This window comes from Oryctolagus cuniculus, chromosome 1 (assembly GCF_051225735.1).
Source record: "Oryctolagus cuniculus isolate XC-2025 breed Fujian yellow rabbit chromosome 1, ASM5122573v1, whole genome shotgun sequence".
Taxonomy (NCBI): domain Eukaryota; kingdom Metazoa; phylum Chordata; class Mammalia; order Lagomorpha; family Leporidae; genus Oryctolagus; species Oryctolagus cuniculus.
The window spans coordinates 126578244-126597782 of NC_142867.1; the positions used below are offsets into that span (position 1 = coordinate 126578244).

Genomic DNA, 19539 nt, shown 5'->3' on the forward strand with positions numbered 1-19539 from the left:
GAATGATCCCTCAGCTCTGCACCACAGTTGACCGTACTCCATCCCCAGGTACCTGGTGTCTTCCTTGAACCACTGGAACTCGGCCATGGGAACTGCAGAGGCTTCACAGCTCAGGATGCCCTTCTGACCAACTGAGACCCCAGTGTTCTTGGCTTTGGAGATATAGGGAGGGTCTGTGGGGGATTTAAACACAAAGCAACACACATAGGGTAATCCCAGGCTCATTCAGATGCTTGCTATGTGAATGGATGTCTTGTGAGAGTGCTCCTTCCCAGTACAATAATAATTTCTTAAAGAGAAAGCACTTCCTGCTTGAAGATATTGCATTTACCCTGGCATGTTCTACAGATCTACAAACCAATTCTAAGTTAACAGTCCTCCCCACTCACTGGAAGCTCTGACAGTCAGAAGAGGAAGATTCCAGGGACAAATGCCAATGGTGGCCACGATGGGACAAGGGGATCCAATGAAGTATTTTCTTGTTGGCAGCTGTTTGGAGGTGAGTCTTTCAGAGTGGTGTCACCTGGGACAGCCGAAGCCCCGGGGCCTGCTTCCCCCAATTCAAGTGCATTGAATTCCCTGATTAAGGGGTCAACTCACAGTTCACAGTGATTTTCACTTTCCGCACATCTGGCGCAGCAACATCGTTCAAAGCACTGCACTCATACTCCCCAGACTGGTCCCGCTTGATGTCAGAGATTTCCAGGTATTCATCTTCACTCACGAATCCCTGGCCTTCTGGGAAGACAGAAACAGATGGACAGGCCACAGTCAAGAACCTGAGATGCCAGGGACAGAACCGCATCCAAATTGAGAGAGGGTAAGAGACGGAATAGGCAAAGAAATAGTGTTAAAGGGGGCTTGAACATCAAGTCAAAGATACAGTGCACCGTGTTTGCCAAAAATGAAAAAAAAAAAAGAAAGAAAAATTCTCTGCTTGAGCCTTGGATTAATGTATTTCCAGCCAAGTCGCCTCGACTTTTTCCAAGTATGTGATAAGGAAGGGCTATGAACATTTTTCTTAACTGATTATTACGAAGGTCAACTAAGATAAGAAAGTGCATGATAAATATCCCAGCATGTTACTAAACTCTGATATTTTAAAGAGAATTGTCATGCTCAAGAATATAGCAAAACAGGTGAAATAAGGTTAGAGTATATTCTCGTGAGCATCATCTTAATTTTTCACAGTGGAGAAATGTGATTTTTTTTAAATCACATTATTTTTATTTAACAGGCTGAGTGACAGAATGAGACAGTGAGAGAGAAAGAGAGAGAGAGAGAGAGAGAGAGATTGTCCATCCATGGTTCACTCCCCAAATAATCACAATGGCTGGGATCTGGCCAGGCTGAAGCCAGGAGCCTGAAACTCCATCTGGATTTCCCAAATCTGTGGCAAGAACTCAAAATCTGCGGCCATCTGGAGAGTGAACCAGTGGATGGAAGACCTCTCTCTCTCTCTCTCTCTCTCTGCCTCTCCTTCTCTCTCTGTGTAACTCTGACTTTCAAATGAATACATACATCTTTAGAAAAAGATCATGTTGTACTTGATAACTGCATCTGGATTTTATTTGTCAGTCGAAAACAATTTTAAAAATCCAAAGCTGTGGAGGAGAAGATGGAGTCGAGAACGAATGAGTGAGGAAGCACTTCGTGACTGCCATGTAGCAGATGCTCAATAAACGCCTGCCGCCATAAAATAAACTCGGTAGGTAGCCTCAGCTGATGAATCCACGGTTCCTGGCACAGCCTCATAAATTTCAGACCTAACTTTGCGGAGCCCTGTGCAGGCTTCACTCTCAGGGACTTGTGCAATTTGCAATTCATGATCCAAAATATTCTGGGGTTACAAAAATTCGCTTTCATGTAGTGGTGCTCTCAGCCATTGCTACATGCTCTTGCAATAATCTGGCCCCTTAACCATGCTCCTGACCGCGCTCTCTGTGATTTGTGCGCAGAGAACAGACCCTCCGTCTTCAAACAAACATCCCGAGCTCTGTCAGAGCACTGGGCTCGCACTGAAAATGCACTCCATAGGAAGCCAAGCAGAGGGCACCGCGTTTCCATTTCTCCTACGCTGGCTGCCTAATTCCTTTTGTGCTCCAGGCATTAGGGCCAAATTAGTTTTCAAAGCAATAAAAATTCATTATAATTTCCCCTACAACCTCATAGAGGCATATTCTCACCCAAAGGGTGTTTGCTTAGGCAAGCCTGGGTCCACTAGGGTGGGTGGCCTCCAGGGGTGGGCCCGCGTGTGAGGTGGGTGGCAAGCGCCCTGGCATCCTAACTGTGCTCCAACAAGCAGCTTCTGCCCCCTTTGCCGCTTGTTTTCCGCAGACTGTTTTTTAAAGATTTATTTATTTATTTGAAAGGCAGATTTACAAGAGGCAGAGGCAGAAAGAGAAAAAGATCTTCTATCCGCTGGTTCACTCCCCAGATGGCCACAATGGCCAAAACTGTGCCTATCCGAAGCCAGGAGCCAGGAGCTTCTTCCTGGTCTCTCACATGGATGCAGGGGCTCAAGGACTTGGGCCGTCTTCCACTGCTTTCCCAGGCCATAGCAGAGAGCTGGATCAGAAGTGGAACAGCCGGGATTTGAACCGGTGCCCACATGGGATGCTGGCGTGGCACACAGGGGCTTTAACCCACTGCACCACAGGGCTGCCCCCGCCCAGACCATTTTTGTTTTGACTTCTGCCTTCTCTGCCTCCATCCTCCATTCTAAGTCATGTCCACGATGCAGAATATTGCCGACTACTAAGGCCATGCCTGGAAGGTGTGGGGCTCCAGGCAAATCTCTTTCCAGGAGACCCTATTTGTAGAAATGATTTGAGCCACTCCAAATCAGCACCATTCTGTTAGGCTGATCTTGCGCAGTTCCAAGGAGGAGATCGTGTGTCGACCATTGGGAGCAGCCCTTTGGTCAGCACCATCTCCTGGAGCCAGAGCCTGGTGGCAGAGCCCCAGGGTAAGCCCACAGGTGTGAGGCTGGGTCATGAGAGAATCGGGTTGTACCCGCGTGAAGGGAGCAGGTAGACACGCCTCCTGGAGAGCAGAAATAGGCCCTATACACACTGCTATAGCCTAAGATCTGGGCATTTCTCCTGAATGGTGTTGTTGGCCCTGGCCTATCGCAGGAATTAGAGGGGGGCTTAAAAGTGTTGAGGAAGGCACTGCAGAGCATGGGGCTTCCTGGGGCCTGGGATAGGGTGCCACTTGCGGAGTCTCTGCTGGTCAAACCCTTCTACCCTCACGGATACTCAGTGATCCAAGCTGGCCCGTATCTTAATTCCTCAAGGTCCATGAGAAGAAAGCAAACAAAAGCCTTCTCCTCTTCCTCCCTTATTTCTCCTAGACTTCCTGAATGCCTGAGTTGACGGGGATACTCGGGCTATTTCAGGAAACCTAACAAAGATAAAAATCACCTCCCTTATTAAAACAGGCTGGTTGACTGATACAAACATTTTGAAAAGATGAACAAAAATGAAATCAAACACACCAGGATGACTTACCAGACCCAACTCACCTTTTCTGCAAAAGATAGTAGGTTGGGAAGCATGGATTCCTCCCACGGTAACACTATCATTCTTCCAAAGTGCACCACATGGTATTTGCTATAAGTAATTCAATGGCCCTGCATTGACCCAAACAAATGAGCTACTGCAGAGGGCTTGGCACAACCCCCTTCAGGGGCACTGACCCCTGATCCACGGAGAACACAAGGCCCATGGGTCAGACGTCTTAAGAGTCTCTGATAAAGCATCAGCCACGAATGTGAATCCATCTAGAAGCAGGATTGACCCCACAAAGCAGAGGACGGGGGCGACTTCCCAAGGAGAAAGACGCTCGTGTGGGTTTGTGAGGGCAGGATGGTCCTGGGCCCTTGGTGGGGAAGCACTGGACCATGGAGCTACTCTGTGGAATATGACGGATTTACTCTCTGGAATGCTGTTTTTATGGGAGAGTTAGCAAAATAGAAGGAAGGAAAACTGCGTTTAGGATCATTACGGTAATACCACTCATTAAGGGAGAAAATGAATTTGTCGAGTTTGGACGATAAAGTAAGCGCTTCTCAGATTTTAATTTGTGCATAAACGCTTCAGAGACTTTGTAAAAAATTCAGATTCTGATTCAGCAGTCTCGGGTGGGGCCTGGGATTCTGCATTTCTAGCAAGACTCCAGGTTCTGTCTACACTGCTGGTCAGCGAGCTACAGTGAGTCATTAAGTGAGGCCCACTGGCTCACTCCCACTCCCACGTGTAGAATTACACAGGTCTGTGAAGAGGCCACTGATTAAGGAAATACTGACTGGGCTAGGGCTGTGGTACAGTGGGTTCATCGGTGCTTGGGGCGCCTGCTTCCTGCGCCACTGGCTTTTTTTGTTTGATTTTGACAGGCAGAGTTAGACAGAGAGAAAGGTCTTCCTTCCATTGGTTCACCCCCCAAATGGCCTCTACAGCCTGCACGCTGCGCCTATCCAAAGCCAGGAGCCAGATGCTTCTCCTGGTCTCCCATGAGGGTGCAGGGACCAAGCATTTGGGCCATCCTCCACTGCCTTCCTGGGCCACAGCAGAGAGCTGGACTGGAAGAGGAGCAACCGGGACAGAATCCGGCGCCCCAACTGGGACTAGAAACTGGAGTGCCAGTGTCACAGGTGGAGGATTAGCCTAGTGAGCCGTGGCACCGGCTGGCCACTGGCTTCTGATCCAGCTCCCTGCTAACATGCATGGGGGCAGCAGGTACTTAGTACTCAAGTACTTAGTACTTAGTACTCAAGTACTTAGGACCCTGTTACTCAGGGAGGAGACTCAGACTGAGTTCCTGGTGAGTGAATCAGCCAAGAGAAGTTCTCTCTGTCTGTCCCTCTCTGTCTGTCATTTTGCTTTTCAAATCAATCAATCAATCAATCAATCAAAAAGATTTATTTATTGGAAAGCCAGAGTTGCAGAGAGAGAGAGAGAAATCTTCCTCTATCTGTTGGTTCATTCCCCGGATGGCTTCATCAGGATCTCCCACGTGGATGGCAGGGGTCCAAACACTTGGGCCGTCCTCCATTGCTTTTCCCAGGCCATTAGCAGAGAGCTGAATCAGAAGTGGAGCAGCTGGGACACAAACCCGCCCACATGGGATGCTGGTATTATAGGCGATGGCTTTACCAGCTACGCCACAACACCGGCCCCAGTAAGTAAATCTTAAAAAAGAAAATAAACTGATTGTCTCCCCGGCTGCCACCCCTGTGAAGCCTCAGCAGGATGCCCCGGGGCCGTGCATCAGAACCCTTGCAGTAACTGCCACATTGGTTTTCTGTGGCCTTACCTCTTCCCCTCATGCAGGTTTGTTGGCTGAAAAAAAACAGGGAGAGGCCCGGTGAAGGTGATTTAGATGCTATTTTCTTAACTACTCTGAATGCTGTGTGAGACTTTCAAAGCAGAACAAATCTAGGTTGCTAAATGCCTGGAGACCTGGGAAACTGCAGGGTTGAACACTTTCCCCGCCCTCGCCTTCTCTGGATGCAATGGAAAATTCTGATTCCACGCTGCAGAGGAGGGGGCAGACGGTGGCACAGGTTCTAACCCTGTTTGCTAGCTTGCTGCCAGGAAGCCAAGTGGCTGAGCATGGGGGCAGAGGAAGGGAAGCAGGGGCAGGGAGACAACAGGAGGAGAGGAAGAGAAGGGGGAGGAGGATGAGGTGCTGGAGCAAGCAAGCAAGTAAAGAAAGGGCTAGAGCTGGCAAGGTAGTGCAGAGGCCACGGGGAAGATTCTGGAACCGATGCAAAAGGCATTTTTAGAGACTGCAAGAGCGCTGAAGATAGGAAAGCAGGAGCTCCCCGTCTGCCTACCAGTTTGGTTTTATGGGGAGCTGTCCTGTGACCAGAGGCCTTAGGAGCCTGCTGCAGGCACTCACGCCCCTTGTGCAGCACGATTGGAAGCCACAGAAAGCAGAGCAGACGCTGAGTCGTTGGTGCAAACACCTAGGAGATAGTGGGTATTTCTTTGCACAGACAGAGTGCCTCAAAGAAGATAAGTTCAGGTCACCGCATTACCGAGATTCAGATCTGCAACCATACAAATGGGGCCATTTATCAGGCGATGCGTGAGGTCATCATCTCAGACACAGGATGCGTGCTTGGGGACACGCGAGCCAGCTGTGCAGGACTCTGCAGGTTGCCATGCGGCACAGCCAGGGAGTACAAAGAACATGCAACATCTCACGGCAGGGTCTTCTCTGTCTCCACCAAAATGGCGGGGGTGATTGAGAAACCGACGCAAAAGGATAAGGACGCCTGGCTGGCCTGCTGGCCTCAAGGCCACCTGCACTCCCTGCCTCCTCACTGGGCACTGCAGCGGGAGGTGAGGGCAGGGCTCAGATGGTGCCAAGAACCAGGCCCCTGGCCTTGGCTGCAGTCTCCAATCTCATGAGCTAGAGCAGGCAGCGCTTGATAGTTTTCTGTATCTCAGGCTCACTTTCTCTGACCTTCATTGTCTCTAGATCCCGCAAGTAAGTAGAAAGGGGAAGAAAGATTGACGACAGCTGGAGGAACCTAAACAGTCAAAGGAGAAGAGATCAAATGGAAAGAAAACCCAGAACCCCATGCACAGGTTCCTGACCCACCTCCCCATCACGTCCTGTCCTTGCACACTAGTCACATCTCGGCCATCTCTCTTGCCTCCAATTCCCCCTGCTATTTCCTCGGCCAATTCCATTGAGTTATAGGGTTGGACATAGCAAAAGGGATAAAAAAATCTAATCTCCCAATCTGCTAGATTATTGTCCCTGACACACATTATCTCTTTTCTCTGAATACCTCTGGGGGCAACTGTAGGAGGCAGACTATCCCTTTGCAAGACAGTTCACGTCAATCACCCTTGTCTTGAGACAAACCCAACCTTGGAAATGGTGAGAAGTCACCTCCTACAGGCCCCCACTCTTCTTGTTCCTCTGCACCTGCTAGGCATGGCCACATCTTCCTCCATGGAAGTGGCTCTGTGAGGTTAAATGTCGGCACCTGTCACAGCTTTTGCTGTGAAACCTGTCAGGAGGTGACTCTCAGAGGAACATGCCCAGAGGCGGGTGCCACAGAGGAGGTGAGCAGCAGGAAAGGAGAGCAGGGAGGGGGCCCAGGATGTCAGAGAGCATAGACGGCAGAGAGGAGAAGGGAAGAACTCAGCGGGGAAGAAGGTCGGAGGGAGAAGAGGGCAGCCAGAGGGCAGCCAAGGGCAGGGGACAGAGCGGGAGGCACAGCAGTGGTCTCTCTGGCTCAGGGGGTTGGGTTTCTGGGAAATCAAGAAGTTCTTTTGCTGCCCAGAGAAAGCAGCAATCACAGATGACCCTTGCCCACACTGAACGTGCAAAGCTGGAATCAAATGTCTGCGATTGTGTGCATACGTCTGGCCGGCCAGGCCACAGTTCCACTTTTTATCCATCTTGGAAATAGCCTGTGGCCCTCTCACCAAAGCTAGGACACAGATCTTACACGTATAAGGAGCGTACCATTCGGACATTGGCCAGAAATTTAGCATAGATGTTGGGAGCCACACAGGGCTCCAGGCAGGACCAGGGCTGTCTGAAGCCACCACCAGGCCAGAGCTCCTTGCCCTGAAGGGATATGGGGGAGGTGGAGATTGCCAGAGATTCATGAAGGGAGGGACCCAAGTCCTGCCACACACCCTTTTCACTCAACAGAATCAAAATATCAGCTCTCCTGCCGTCAAGCAGGACCACAGTCTGGAACTCAGGCTGACACAGGAGTTTCTCCTTTGTCCCTGTAGGCTGAGGATAGCTGATGTAGTTGAGTCAAATACCCAGTCACAGGAGTTTCTGTGCTGGAATGCAGACAACAGAGCAAGGAGGCTCCCAGACTCCAGTAGATAGATGGTGGTGGCACAGGGGGCTGCCCTCACTTCTCCCTACACTGCAGCTCCAAGGGCTGCCCAGCCCATTGCTTCACCGTCACTTCAGCCAGCCCACATCCAAGGGGGAGACGGACAGTGACAAGTGTGGAGGGAAACAAGCCTTACTAGAGTGCTCAGTCCCTTCCCTCTTCTTCTGCATGATGGAAATGTTGGAGACAGGCTTGAGGTTGGAGCTGGGGCCAGGTTCCAGCTTGGCTGACATAGTTTGGCTCCTGTAACCTCAGTCTTGTGTTGCCTGCTCTTCTTCCTTCACAACAGTACCTTCAAAAATTTGTGGACAATGGTGTCAAACAGTATGTTTACATTGTAGCAAAAACAATTTTTGAAATCCATGCAGAGGAGGTGTTGTTAAAAAATTCGTGGAGACTGTGTATCATTAAAAAAAATCTATGCATCGATTTTCAAAATGTTTGGCCCCCAAATAAACTTACCATTAATTTGATTTTCCCATGGGCTTGTTGAATACTCTGGTGGAGCAGTCGTGCTGTCTAAATTGCTATCGTCCTGCCCAGGAATTACAGGCTCCTGAATGCCTTATAGTCACTAGCAGAGGCTAAACACACAGCAGGTGTTCACACAACACTTGATGGCTGGAAGTTTCGAGCTTTGCCCTCTCCGCCGTCTCAAATCCTGTCTCTTTCAGCCACTCGCCTCTCTACACTGTCTGCCCCTCCACCCTGTCCATCCCCAGACACCGCTGGGCTTCCCATCCTTAATTAAACCAAGGAATGTGGACAGCAGTGCCTTGCAGCTTTGCCTGCTCCCAACTCCCTGATCCACTCATTCCCTTTGCTGCATCCCAGTTAATGAATAGTGTGATAAACCCACTAGTTCATTTTCCTTAATTAATACAAGCAAGTGAATTGTGCCAAAGACATTTTTTGTGTTTTCATTTTAAGAAATACTTTATTTCAAAGAATTGTTTAATTTATATTATAAAGAATATCTATAATATATTATAACATCTATAATATATAATATATATTTAATTTTTATTTATTTGGGAGCTGAAAAGACAGATAAGGCTTCCATCTGCTGGTTCATTACCCACACGCTCCTGCCAGGGCCACAACTGGGACCGAGGAACTCAACCCTGATCTCCCACGGGGTCGAAGGGTCCCAATCACTTGAGCCATTACTGGTGCTTCCCGAGGTAGGTATCAGCAGGAAGCTGGAGTCAGGCATTGACCCCCGGCTGCAAAGCAAGCATTTTAACCGGCATCGTAACTTCTAGGCCAAATGCCCAGCCCTGAATTCTGCTACAGTCATTTGGGTTTGGAGACTGGGCACTCAGAGCCAAGGTTTCTTCTACTGGCAGTGACAGGAGCTGTTGTCTTGGGCTCAAGGTTCCTCAGGCAATGGCTGCCAGGACCTACCCCCAGGGAGCAGGGCTCGGCCCCTCCAGGGTGGCTGTGCTGCTGGCTGCAGTCCCTGACACTGACAGTGAGTTGGCTAATGACGAGATCAATGTGTTCCCGTGCAAGTTAACTCCTCCCCGGGGGATGGAGTGCATTAATAATGCAACACCAGTGGTGTGTCCTCAGGCCTCCTTCCACATGCTCACAGCTGAGGCTGAGGCTGGGGGTGAGGGAGGCCACTTATGTCCCTGGTTTTCTGACTGGTGACAACGGAGGATGGCGCAAGTAGAGAGGACCATGTGACTCATTCAGGAGGACAGGAAGACTGTCTGGGGAGACAAACTCTAGACACATCCGGGCTCTTCAGCCGTTTACCCAAAGCTTAAGACAAGAGGAAATGGAGAGATTTGTTTACCGGGGGAGGAATCCCATATGCGCACCTGTTCTTGTCCCAGCTGCTCCTCTTCCGATCTAGCTCTCTGCTAATGGCTTGGGAAAGTAGTGGGGGATAGTCCAAGTGCTTGGGCCCCTGCACCTGCGTGGGAGACCTGGAGGAAGCTCCTGGCTCCTGGCTTTGGGTTGGCCTAGCTCCAGCCTTTGCAGCCATCTGGGCTGTGAACCAGCAGATGGAAGACCTTTCTCTGTCTTTCTCTCTCTGTGTGTCTGTAATTCTACCTTTCAAACAAATAAATAAAATCTTTAAAAAAATAAAATAGACTCCCATGGCCATGCTTATAGATTTGTTGGCTTGATCTGGGGTGAAATCCAGGCATCTGTATCCTCTAAAACACCCCCAGGGGACTCCAATGTTCAACCCAGGCAATGTACAATGGAGGGGACACCTGTCACGTCCACTTTCCACATCTCAGTTCCCTTGCGGGCTCCTGGGGAGCCCTTCTCTGCTGAGAAGCCCTGCAGGGTCTGGGGGCACAGCAGGTTGTGCACCTGTGAGTGTCCTCAGACCTTCTGTGGACTGTTGGCCTCTGGGTGAAACATGCAGCCGGGATGGAGGCATCGGAAATTTGACTGCAGGTGCAGCTGGAAGCAGGGACCTTGCTGCGGGTAGGGATAAGGTGAGGACAGCAGTGTTGGGTCTGACGATGTCCACAGCCCTCGGCCACTCCCCAGTAGCTAGAGATCCCAGATACACCAACCATAAAGACAAGAGCAGTTCTTTTCCAAAGTACACCCGTGGTGGGTGTTGAGCTTCTGTTTCTATTCTGAGACTGGTTTGCTATGTGTAGACAGAACCAGGATGAGAGATTGTTAGAATCTGGATGGTACAGTTGACCCAGTGGAAGAGTACTAAGGGATGCAGAAACAGTAAGGGTGCCTGGGAGTTCGGGACGCATCCCCTTTAAATGGAAGAGCAGAGTAGGTGCCAGTCACAGGTGAGAGGCGCCGGGCCAAGGCACAGAGACAGATGGTTGGGGGATGCTGAAGCTGGGTACCCAGACAGGCAGACACATGACAGAGGACAATGGATTGCCTGTTTGGATATAAGAATAAAAGGATATAGCATTTATATTCTACAATTATTTAAATATAAACTGCAGCCAATGGTGCAGACCAACACAATACAGGAGTGGAGGAAACAAAAACCATTACTTTTAAATAGCAGACCTGAAGCAGCTAAGTGACTGGCCCACACTGGGAACGTTATTTATTTCACATTTGCCTCCTATTAGTACTACTATTTTCATAATGGAACAACAAGGTTCTTTCAGTACTAACAACTGAAAAGTGAAGTCAGTTCTCAACAGTTTTAAAGACAACTCTGTAATTCAACAACAAAAACCTGATCAAGGCCACGAACGAGCTGCCACTCCTCTCATTTGTACATGTCTCGTGCAAGTTGGACGTGACCTTGCCTGCAGCAGCCTGAGCAGGCACTGCCAGTCACCGGGCCCAGTTTCTTAAGGAAAACAGTGTTCCAGGAAGCGCAGAAGCACCTTGTCGCTTAGTGCAGGCCGTGGCCATCCAACAACAACATTAGTTAAGGGCGCTTTGGGAAAGTGGCTTGGTGAGCACACAGCAAACCCTTGAGGTCAGCTTTGCTAGAACAGAGCAGGGCGCAACAACTGCAAGTATTGGGGGCAGAGCAACGTCAGAGTTAAGTGCTTCACTGCTCGTTGGTGTTGAAGAGGGCGGGGATTGAAGCTCAGCTTCTCTTTTAATGCCCCACCACCACCACCACCACATCATCGCCAGCGGTTTCCCCAGGGATTGCTTTTTTCCTGGGATGACTTTGCTGTAGTTCAGAGTCCATCGAGCGGGACTGTGCCGGGGCAGTCCCAGCTGACACTTGTCTTCCCAGCATAATTTTCCACAATCCCCTTCCACTCTCAAAGTGGGCTGCTCAGGACGACAAGCTAGGTGTGGGTTATACTTCTGGGCCACTACGAGGTTGGCTGTCAGGCCCTAGGGCTTTGTCTGGTGCTGTCACCAGACTTGAGGCATGGGGCTGCCCCATGGTTGCACTTTTTAAAACACCTGCTTATTTATTTGAAGGGAGAGAGAGAGAGAGAGAGAGAGAGAGAGAGAGAGATATCTTGGATTTGTTGGTTTACTCCCCAAATACCACAACATGCAGGGCTGTGCCAAAGCCAGGAGCCTGAAACTCCCTCCAAATCTGCCATGTGGGTGGCAGAGGCCCAAGCACTTGGGGTATCACCTGCTGCTTTCTCAGGTGTGTTAGCAGGAAGCGGGGTCGGAAGCAGAGCAGCTGGGTTTCAATCCAGAACTTCAATATGGGATGCAGATGTCCAATGCAGTAGCTTCACCCCCTGTACCACAACGCCCACCCCTCACACTTTCTAATCTAAGAAGAGAGGTAGTCACTTAGGCCGGCGCCGCGGCTCACTAGGCTAATCCTCCGTCTTGCGGTGCCGGCACACCGGGTTCTAGTTCCGGTCGGGGCGCCGGATTCTGTCCCGGTTGCCCCTCTTCCAGGCCAGCTCTCTGTTGCGGCCCAGGAGTGCAGTGGAGGATGGCCCAAGTGCTTGGGCCCTGCACCCCATGGGAGACCAGGAGAAGCACCTGGCTCCTGCCATCGGATCAGTGCGGTGCACCGGCCGCGGCGGCCATTGGAGGGTGAACCAACGGCAAAGGAAGACCTTTCTCTCTGTCTCTCTCTCTCTCGCTGTCCACTCTGCCCCAAGCGGGACGCGGATGCTTGGAGGCTGACCCCCACCTGAGAGAGTGTGATGATATAGAGTGTATAAAAGGAAGTGAGAGGAAGAGAGAGGGTCAAGGACCTCCGGATGTTGCTGTTCTGCAGCTCAAGCCCCATCAGCCTCTCTGGAGAGACAGGCAAGCGTGACTGCAGCCTTCACTGAGCAGCTAGAATTGAAGGGATCTGGGTCCAAAGTCCTGGAGGAACAGACACCAGCCTTGTGCCTTTCTGAATGGTGTGGATGGCTCAGAGCACCACACACACAGCCCCAGGGAAAGGCTAGCCTTACCCGGCTTCTGCAGAGGAAGCCTGGATGCAGCCCTGACTCCCCCCAACCCCTGCTTCCTCCCTCCCTCCCTTTCCTTTGATTCCCTTCCTTTTATACACTCTATATTCATTCCCGACAGCCCCACGGCCTGATGGTGATAATCACGGGCATTGCTTACGTTTTTAAATGCGAGCAGTGCCCTGCCCAGGTGGCCCCACTGGCAGGCAGGCCACACCCAGCAACATTCTGCAGACTTCACAGGGTGTGCAGTGTCTCAGGGAGATGGGGGGGTCACAGCTTGGCTCTGGCACCAGCCTGGAGGAGGGCTAGGAGCTGGGCACCTCATCAGCACGGCCCCGCTCCCGGAGCACAGGGTCACTGGGGGAACTTTCTCATCAAGCGCTCTCCTTGCTGTACCTTGTGCAATTCCGGCAAATCTGCCTTCCGCTCCGCATCTCACTTGGCCTATGATTAAGCTGACCAAAGGCCTCCCTGGCCTCCCTCAGCCTCATCACCTTAGGAGTCACTGCTATGAATAATGGAGAAAAACCACCGAGTTGAAAGCCCAAAGACCTGGGATCCAATCCCAGTTTTGTTACTAATACGACAGGTGATTCTGAGTAATTGTTTTTAGCACTCCAAGACTCAGTGACTTTTTTTCCCTATCAAATAGAAAAATTGCATTGGATGAATTTCAAAGTCACTATCAGTTTCCACGTTTTGTGGCCTTTTTTTTTTTTTTTTTTTTGACAGGCAGAGTAGATAGTGAGAGAGAGAGACAGAGAGAAAGGTCTTCCTTTTGCCATTGGTTCACCCTCCAGTGGCCACCATGGCCGGCACGCTGCGGCCGGCGTACCACGCTGATCCGAAGCCAGGAGCCAGGTGCTTCTCCTGGTCTCCCATGAGGGTGCAGGGACCAAGCACTTGGGCCATCCTCCACTGCACTCTCTGGCCACAGCAGAGAGCTGGCCTGGAAGAGGGGCAACCAGGACAGAATCCGGCGCCCCGACCGGGACTAGTACCCGGTGTGCCGGCGCCGCTAGGTGGAGGATTAGCCTATTGAGCCACGGCGCCGGCCTTTGTGGCCTTTTATAACCTAGCAAGAGGGTCTACACCCATAAATCCTAAATAATCCCTTAAATTCAGGGAATCGCTGATCATAGGATGAATTGACAGAACTGCAATCCCAGAGTCTACGTTCTCTGACCTCTTGGGAGACACCAGGTCCCCACAGTCAGGTGTGTGTGTGCAGGAGAGCTGATGTAAGGTGCCCAGTTGTACCAGGGTCTTGACGATGCAGGCACAAGAATAGAGTCGCCACAGCAACTTCAAGGTGGCTGCCATCTGTCACTGAGCTTTGCTGTTTGCCAGGGCGGGAGGAAGAGAGGGCTTGACAATTATGAAGGACTGTGTGTGTCTGAGGGTAATGTCTTGTGTTAATGGGGGAAATTAATTCTTTCCTTTCCTCTCCAAGACTCCTATGCATGCAAATTTTGACAAGTAGCTCTTCTTTCTTCCCTCCCCTCAACGGGCACATTGGAATGATGCCTTGTGGGTACAACCAATCATCCACTTACATGATTTGAGGCCCATTTTCAAGGGTCTGAGGGACACTCCAAAAGCAGCAAAATGATGCTTATCTGCACTTTCTGCCTCCCTTCCCTTTGCTAAAATATTCCTTATTGGGTGCATGGCTCACTGTGTGCACCCTTTGGGACCAGCAAAGGGGTATCCACAGCGGTGAAGGCAACGCACAGTCCCCCACCTGACATGTCCCCTGCATGCCCAAGGTCAGCACAGGTCCAGGTCCAGGTGCCCCTCAGAACCAGCAAGCACTGAGAGGCCAAGAGAAGCCAGGAGTCCAAGGCGTGGTCCCCACTCCGCAGCCCCTAACGCGGACCCCGGGCAGGCACTTTACCTCCCCAGCCTCTCCTTCTCCGTCTGCAAAGTGAAGGGATAAGGCCAACTCCCTCCCTAGGTCCTCAGTCACTCTTCTTTTCTAACCACTCAGGAAAGTGTGTGGGACCCTGTGCAGTGTCGCCAACCCCTGGGGAAGCCCCAGCTTTGCATACGAGTGTGGCCATCCTGGAGTGAGGTTGGGAAGCGGGAGTCCTGTTTCTGCTCTGGAAACTCAGCCTGGTCCTGGCTCTGGATGAAGGGGCAGCTGAGCCTGATGGGACAGCTCAAGCAAGGACTCACCAGCCCGAGAGCTCCCCTCCCCGGGCCCTGCTGGGCCCCCTCCTGCCTGGCCTTACTGCACATTCTTGAGCTTAGAGGTCGTTACTCCTAAGGCCTTTGGCCAAATGGAGACATCTTAGCTGGAAAGGAAGGAGAGTCCTACAGATCCCTAGGATTTTTCCCATTAGCTCAGATACTCGCTACATTTGCTTCTGTTGCCTTGGCGGTCGGTCTGTCTGAGAGAGAGAGAGAGAGAGAGAGAGAGACAAGGACACCTGGAAGGGTGACTCGGCTCCCACAGAGCAAGACTGCACTGCAGGATCCTAGACAAAAATGGGTAGGTGGGAAGGGCTGTTGCCTGCCAAACCATGCAAGGCAGGTGCCTGGAGGCTGGTACCTGGACAGATGGTGTCTGTGGATTTGAGACGGATGGTCATAGCCACCTTCCTCGTGCGACCCTAAGTTCACTCTGCTTGTACTCAATTCAGAGGGTTCTCCTCTTGTTCCAGATGTAGGGTATTATACCCCAGTGATGAGCAATGGACGTAATGCATCATATGTATTAGTTCCTGCACGTTCTACACACCTACGTAGAGAGCAACTCTTCTACTATAGATGCCTAACAGCAGGCAGAGGTTCAACAGAGAAAGTACAAGGTACAGTCCCTCTTTGCAGCCTTGCTCATCTTGCCAGACATTTTGTGTACATTTGGGGAGGTTACTTAACCACGTTGGGCCTCCAGTTTCATTGTGGATAAAAGCTAAGAGGTAAGAGGTTGGGTTAGATTATTTCTCAAAAGTGCTAATTTTAATTTTTGATAGTTGGTAACGGGTTGGAAAAAGAGATAACATGTGTTACTTCTAGGCAGTGACAAACTGTTTGCATGTGCATGTGCACACGGGCTTTCATTTGCGTATAAAGGGAAATACAGCGCAAGGGAGAAATCTCACCTAGAATTGCATGAAAAGGGATCAGAAAGCCCAAAGAGGCTTAAGCTTAGCAAATCAGAAGGCAATTCATCTTGAGAAGAAAACAAGTGATATTTACATTATTAAATCACAATTACAAAGCAAATCAGCTGCAGAGGGGAAGAGACCATTTCCATCAATTATTACTGAACTGAACATAATTTCCCAATCACCAGCAGATTGCAAATGGGCACTACAGCTCATCCAGGAACTTTTCTATCACAGGAGTTATTAATCAGGTATTAACTTTGTTGAATTAGCAAGGACACTGACAAGACAGCAAGGGAAGCAGGAGGAGGCAGCCTGGTTAATTTCAGAGTTTGAGGCACAAAGCAGTCTGGGAGACCCAGGGGCAGCCACCTATGCCAGCAGCACTTCCGCTGTGTTGAAGAAGACACTTCGTTCTGGTGTTTTGCTCCCAAGGAGTCAATGCATGAGCAGATGAACATAAATCAACAATGCATAATACAGTGACTGTTCACTTTCTATAGCAGGAGTGCTGAGACGGTGGCAGAGTGCACTGGGACCCGCCTCCATGAGAGCACAGCTCTGCTGCTGACTTGGCTGCGGGCTCCTACCTAGGTCCCTAAGAGTCTGGGAGCTCCATTGTTGATGGAGAGCACGGGCCAACTCTGCCATCAGAACCTCATGTGCATTTATGCAGGATAAAACACAAACAAAGGGCTTTTCTGTGTGCTCCTCCAATGTACTAGGGTAACCAAATGGCACCCTGGATTGAATGGCGTACCAGTGTCTCTGGCCCCCTGCTTTCTCTTCCTTCATCTACCACTCACTCAAACTCTGGTGCCACTGGATTTATGTGTCATGTGCAGTGGGCTCCAATTTCCCTGAACTGCCTTTCTCACTCTGCAGGTTCAGTCGCTGTGACCCTCTTGCCACTGGATGGTCTCGTCCACGGAGAAAGTAATTTTCATTTCCTTCTCGGAGCTGGGCAAGCCTCGGAGGAAGGGGAGGCGCTCCCTCTTCCCCCAGCCCCATTAGGTTCCAGGCCAGCTTTGTGCCTTTCTCAATTCTGAACTCCTTGTTTCAGGTTGTTAATGACTTTGGTGTCATGGGGTCTACATCAGTTGCTAGGCACCCACAAGACTATTACCATTCAGGCTTTTGTTTCAAAGAAACAAGCAAACAAAGACAAAGAGGCTAGGCTCACAGAGGTGGCCGAGGGCCAAGCTGGGGGAGGATGGATGGGCAGCGATGATGTCTGCGGAGCATCCCCCTCCAGGGACAGACAGAAGACCTGTCCATTTCCCACCCCAACCCCCTAGCCAAGTGGCTGCGCCTCAGCCTGGGGGATGACGGAGCTGACTCTGTAGCAGCGAGCCATTTTCCCACCCTTCTCCCGCCTCCTTTGTCCTGTTTCTTCATTCAGCACACAGCTTTTGAGCTCTTTGACAATGAAGCTACCATTGAGGTCTGAAAACTGGAAACCTGGTCTGGCATTCTGTATGTCCCAGTGAGAAAAGGCAGTCTCCCCAAACATGCCACGGGTGGGATTTCTCACCGGCCAGATCGGGGAAGGCTTCAACAAGCTAACTGCAAACACGCACATCGTTCTCGTAATGGAGTTTCAGGGGAAGCAGTCCTGTGCTATGCATAAGTCGTCTTCCCCTGGCTGCCCACCCTGTGATTCTACTCGGTCTCCACATCTCCACTTGCCTAACATGTACTCAGTGATGCCTGCTACATCCCCGGAGCCATTTTTCTCACCATGCGTCATCCTGCTCTCTTCTCCCTAGCATCTGGCTTCCATAGGCTACACCGACTGCTTCCTGGGCTTTCTGGTTGGGAGGGCCATTGGGGAAGTCAGCAGGTGCTCCAAGGAGGGCTCTGCTATGTGTTTTCCAACTGGATTACTTCCAAATCCTGAGCCACTGCACCAAAGGACATGGCTCCGCTCAAGTTAGCCTCCCTGTACAACTCTACCTTCCTCTTCCAGTATCTGCCTCCCCTCACTTCCGGTACAGAGCTGAGAGTCTCGCTACTACCAGCCAGAGCACAGCCTATCTCTAATGTTTTCCTCTAACCTGCCCACACCGTGCAAGTAGTTCCTTCATTAAACCTTCCCAGGGTTACTCAGCGTTGAGTGTGCCATCTTTTTCCGGATGGGTCCTGTCTGACATGTTGTCCTTGACAACCACAGCCTTGTCACACTCTAGGATCCCATCCCTGCATTCATCCCTTGACAGCAGTGATTCTCAGCCAGAAGGTTCTGTCCCCAGGGGATATCTGGCAGTGTGCTGAGATCCAGGAAGGTGTGCTGCTGACATCACAGGGGAAGGTCAAGGTAATGATCCTACAGCGCACAGGACGATCTCCCACGAGAAAGAAGTGCCTGGCTGCAAGTGTCACCGAGGTCGAGATATCTGCGGCAGAGTGTAAATGCCGGTTTAGTCCCTTACGCTTCCCGTTGGGGGGAAGGAGCTTCAGTGAACTTGAGGACCACTCATGCCATTCCCACAAGTATCCAGTGCACATCCTGGCCCATGCTAGGACCTCACAAAAGAGCTGTTAAAAAATGAACATTAAATAAATAAATCTACTAGCTAACAAGACAATCCAAGTCTTTCTTTATCTAATTATCTGCTACTGGGACCAAGGATTCTGACTCACAGCTAAAGATGAGTCTGGTGTACAATTGCTAAATTAATGAAGACTTTTAATCCCCTTATCATAGTTTAAAGGAAAGAATAGATACTAGTTAGTAGGGGGAGGGTGGTGCAAAGAAACGTAGCCTTGCAATGTTCAATTCACCATGCAGAAATGGGACGGCATGCATGCCAGAGACAGTGCGAATGGGGCCGGGGTGAAGGAGAAAGTCTCAAAACTCTTGTAGGTTATTACTGCTTTCATCAGGCAAATACAGGTCCTCTTGCTTGGTGGGTTCTGGTTCCAGAGAATTCTGCCTCATTGGATATTGCAAGAAAACTGCAGTCAGATGCCAAGAGAAGAGTTCTTTCCATGTTTTGCCTTCGAATTGCAGCTTCTCACTTTCACAGGGAATGCCAGGAAGCAGGCCTACTGTGTGCAAAGCACGTGACAGGTCCTGGAGGTGTTCTAGATTTAAGACACCACGCCCACCAGTGAGTATTACTCAGTGATTATCGGTTGAATGGACTCCTGCAAAGCACACAGTTCCATGACTGTTCTCATTGGTGGGATCTCTCATTTTGGATTCCGAGTGCTGAGATCGTCACTTTTAGCTTCTGTTTCTAGTTTTACAAACCAGCTTCTTCCAGGCCATCATGTGTCCTTGAGAAGCAAGGTCCGAATGAATCACCATTTGTGTCCAAGTCCTGGAAGACGTCAGCAACCAGAGAGCTGATCTTAAATTGATGATGGAGGAAAGATTTGGAAGAGTGAGTGCTGTGCACCGTGAGCAGGAACCCATCGTCCGGAAGCCGGGCTTCAGTGGGCTGACGTCTAATCAGGGACTGCACACACCACCTTATCCCACAGCAGGCTGTCCCCAGAGGAGGTGCTCCACTGCTTCCTCCACGCGCTGCACACACTGATCACCCTGAGAGCTCTGAGTGAGGCCAGAGAGCAGGTGTTTAGGGGGAGCCAGCACCCAGGCCCCCCAGGCTGGCATAGAATGAGGTTTGTGGCTGTCAGTAACCTGAAGAAAGGGGGTCTATCGTGGAGAGGAGAGAGGGGCCGC

The 19539-nt window shown here is 50.6% G+C and overlaps 1 protein-coding gene across 8 annotated transcripts in view; it reads right to left on the reverse strand.

Moving 5' to 3' along the window:
- OPCML (opioid binding protein/cell adhesion molecule like) overlaps nt 1-19539 on the reverse strand; it is a 1215017-nt gene that overhangs the window by 23330 nt on the left and 1172148 nt on the right. For 5 of the 8 annotated variants that reach the window (XM_089314643.1, XM_070048365.2, XM_089314640.1 and 2 more), the window contains 2 exons: nt 601-738; nt 53-173 (listed from right to left, as the gene is read on the reverse strand). In XM_089314643.1, coding sequence (XP_089170769.1) covers nt 53-173; nt 601-738 — 259 coding nt within the window. The remainder of the gene's footprint in view (nt 1-52; nt 174-600; nt 739-19539) is intronic. The other 3 variants (XM_089314649.1, XM_070048374.2, XM_051818651.3) reach the window with 1 other exon arrangement.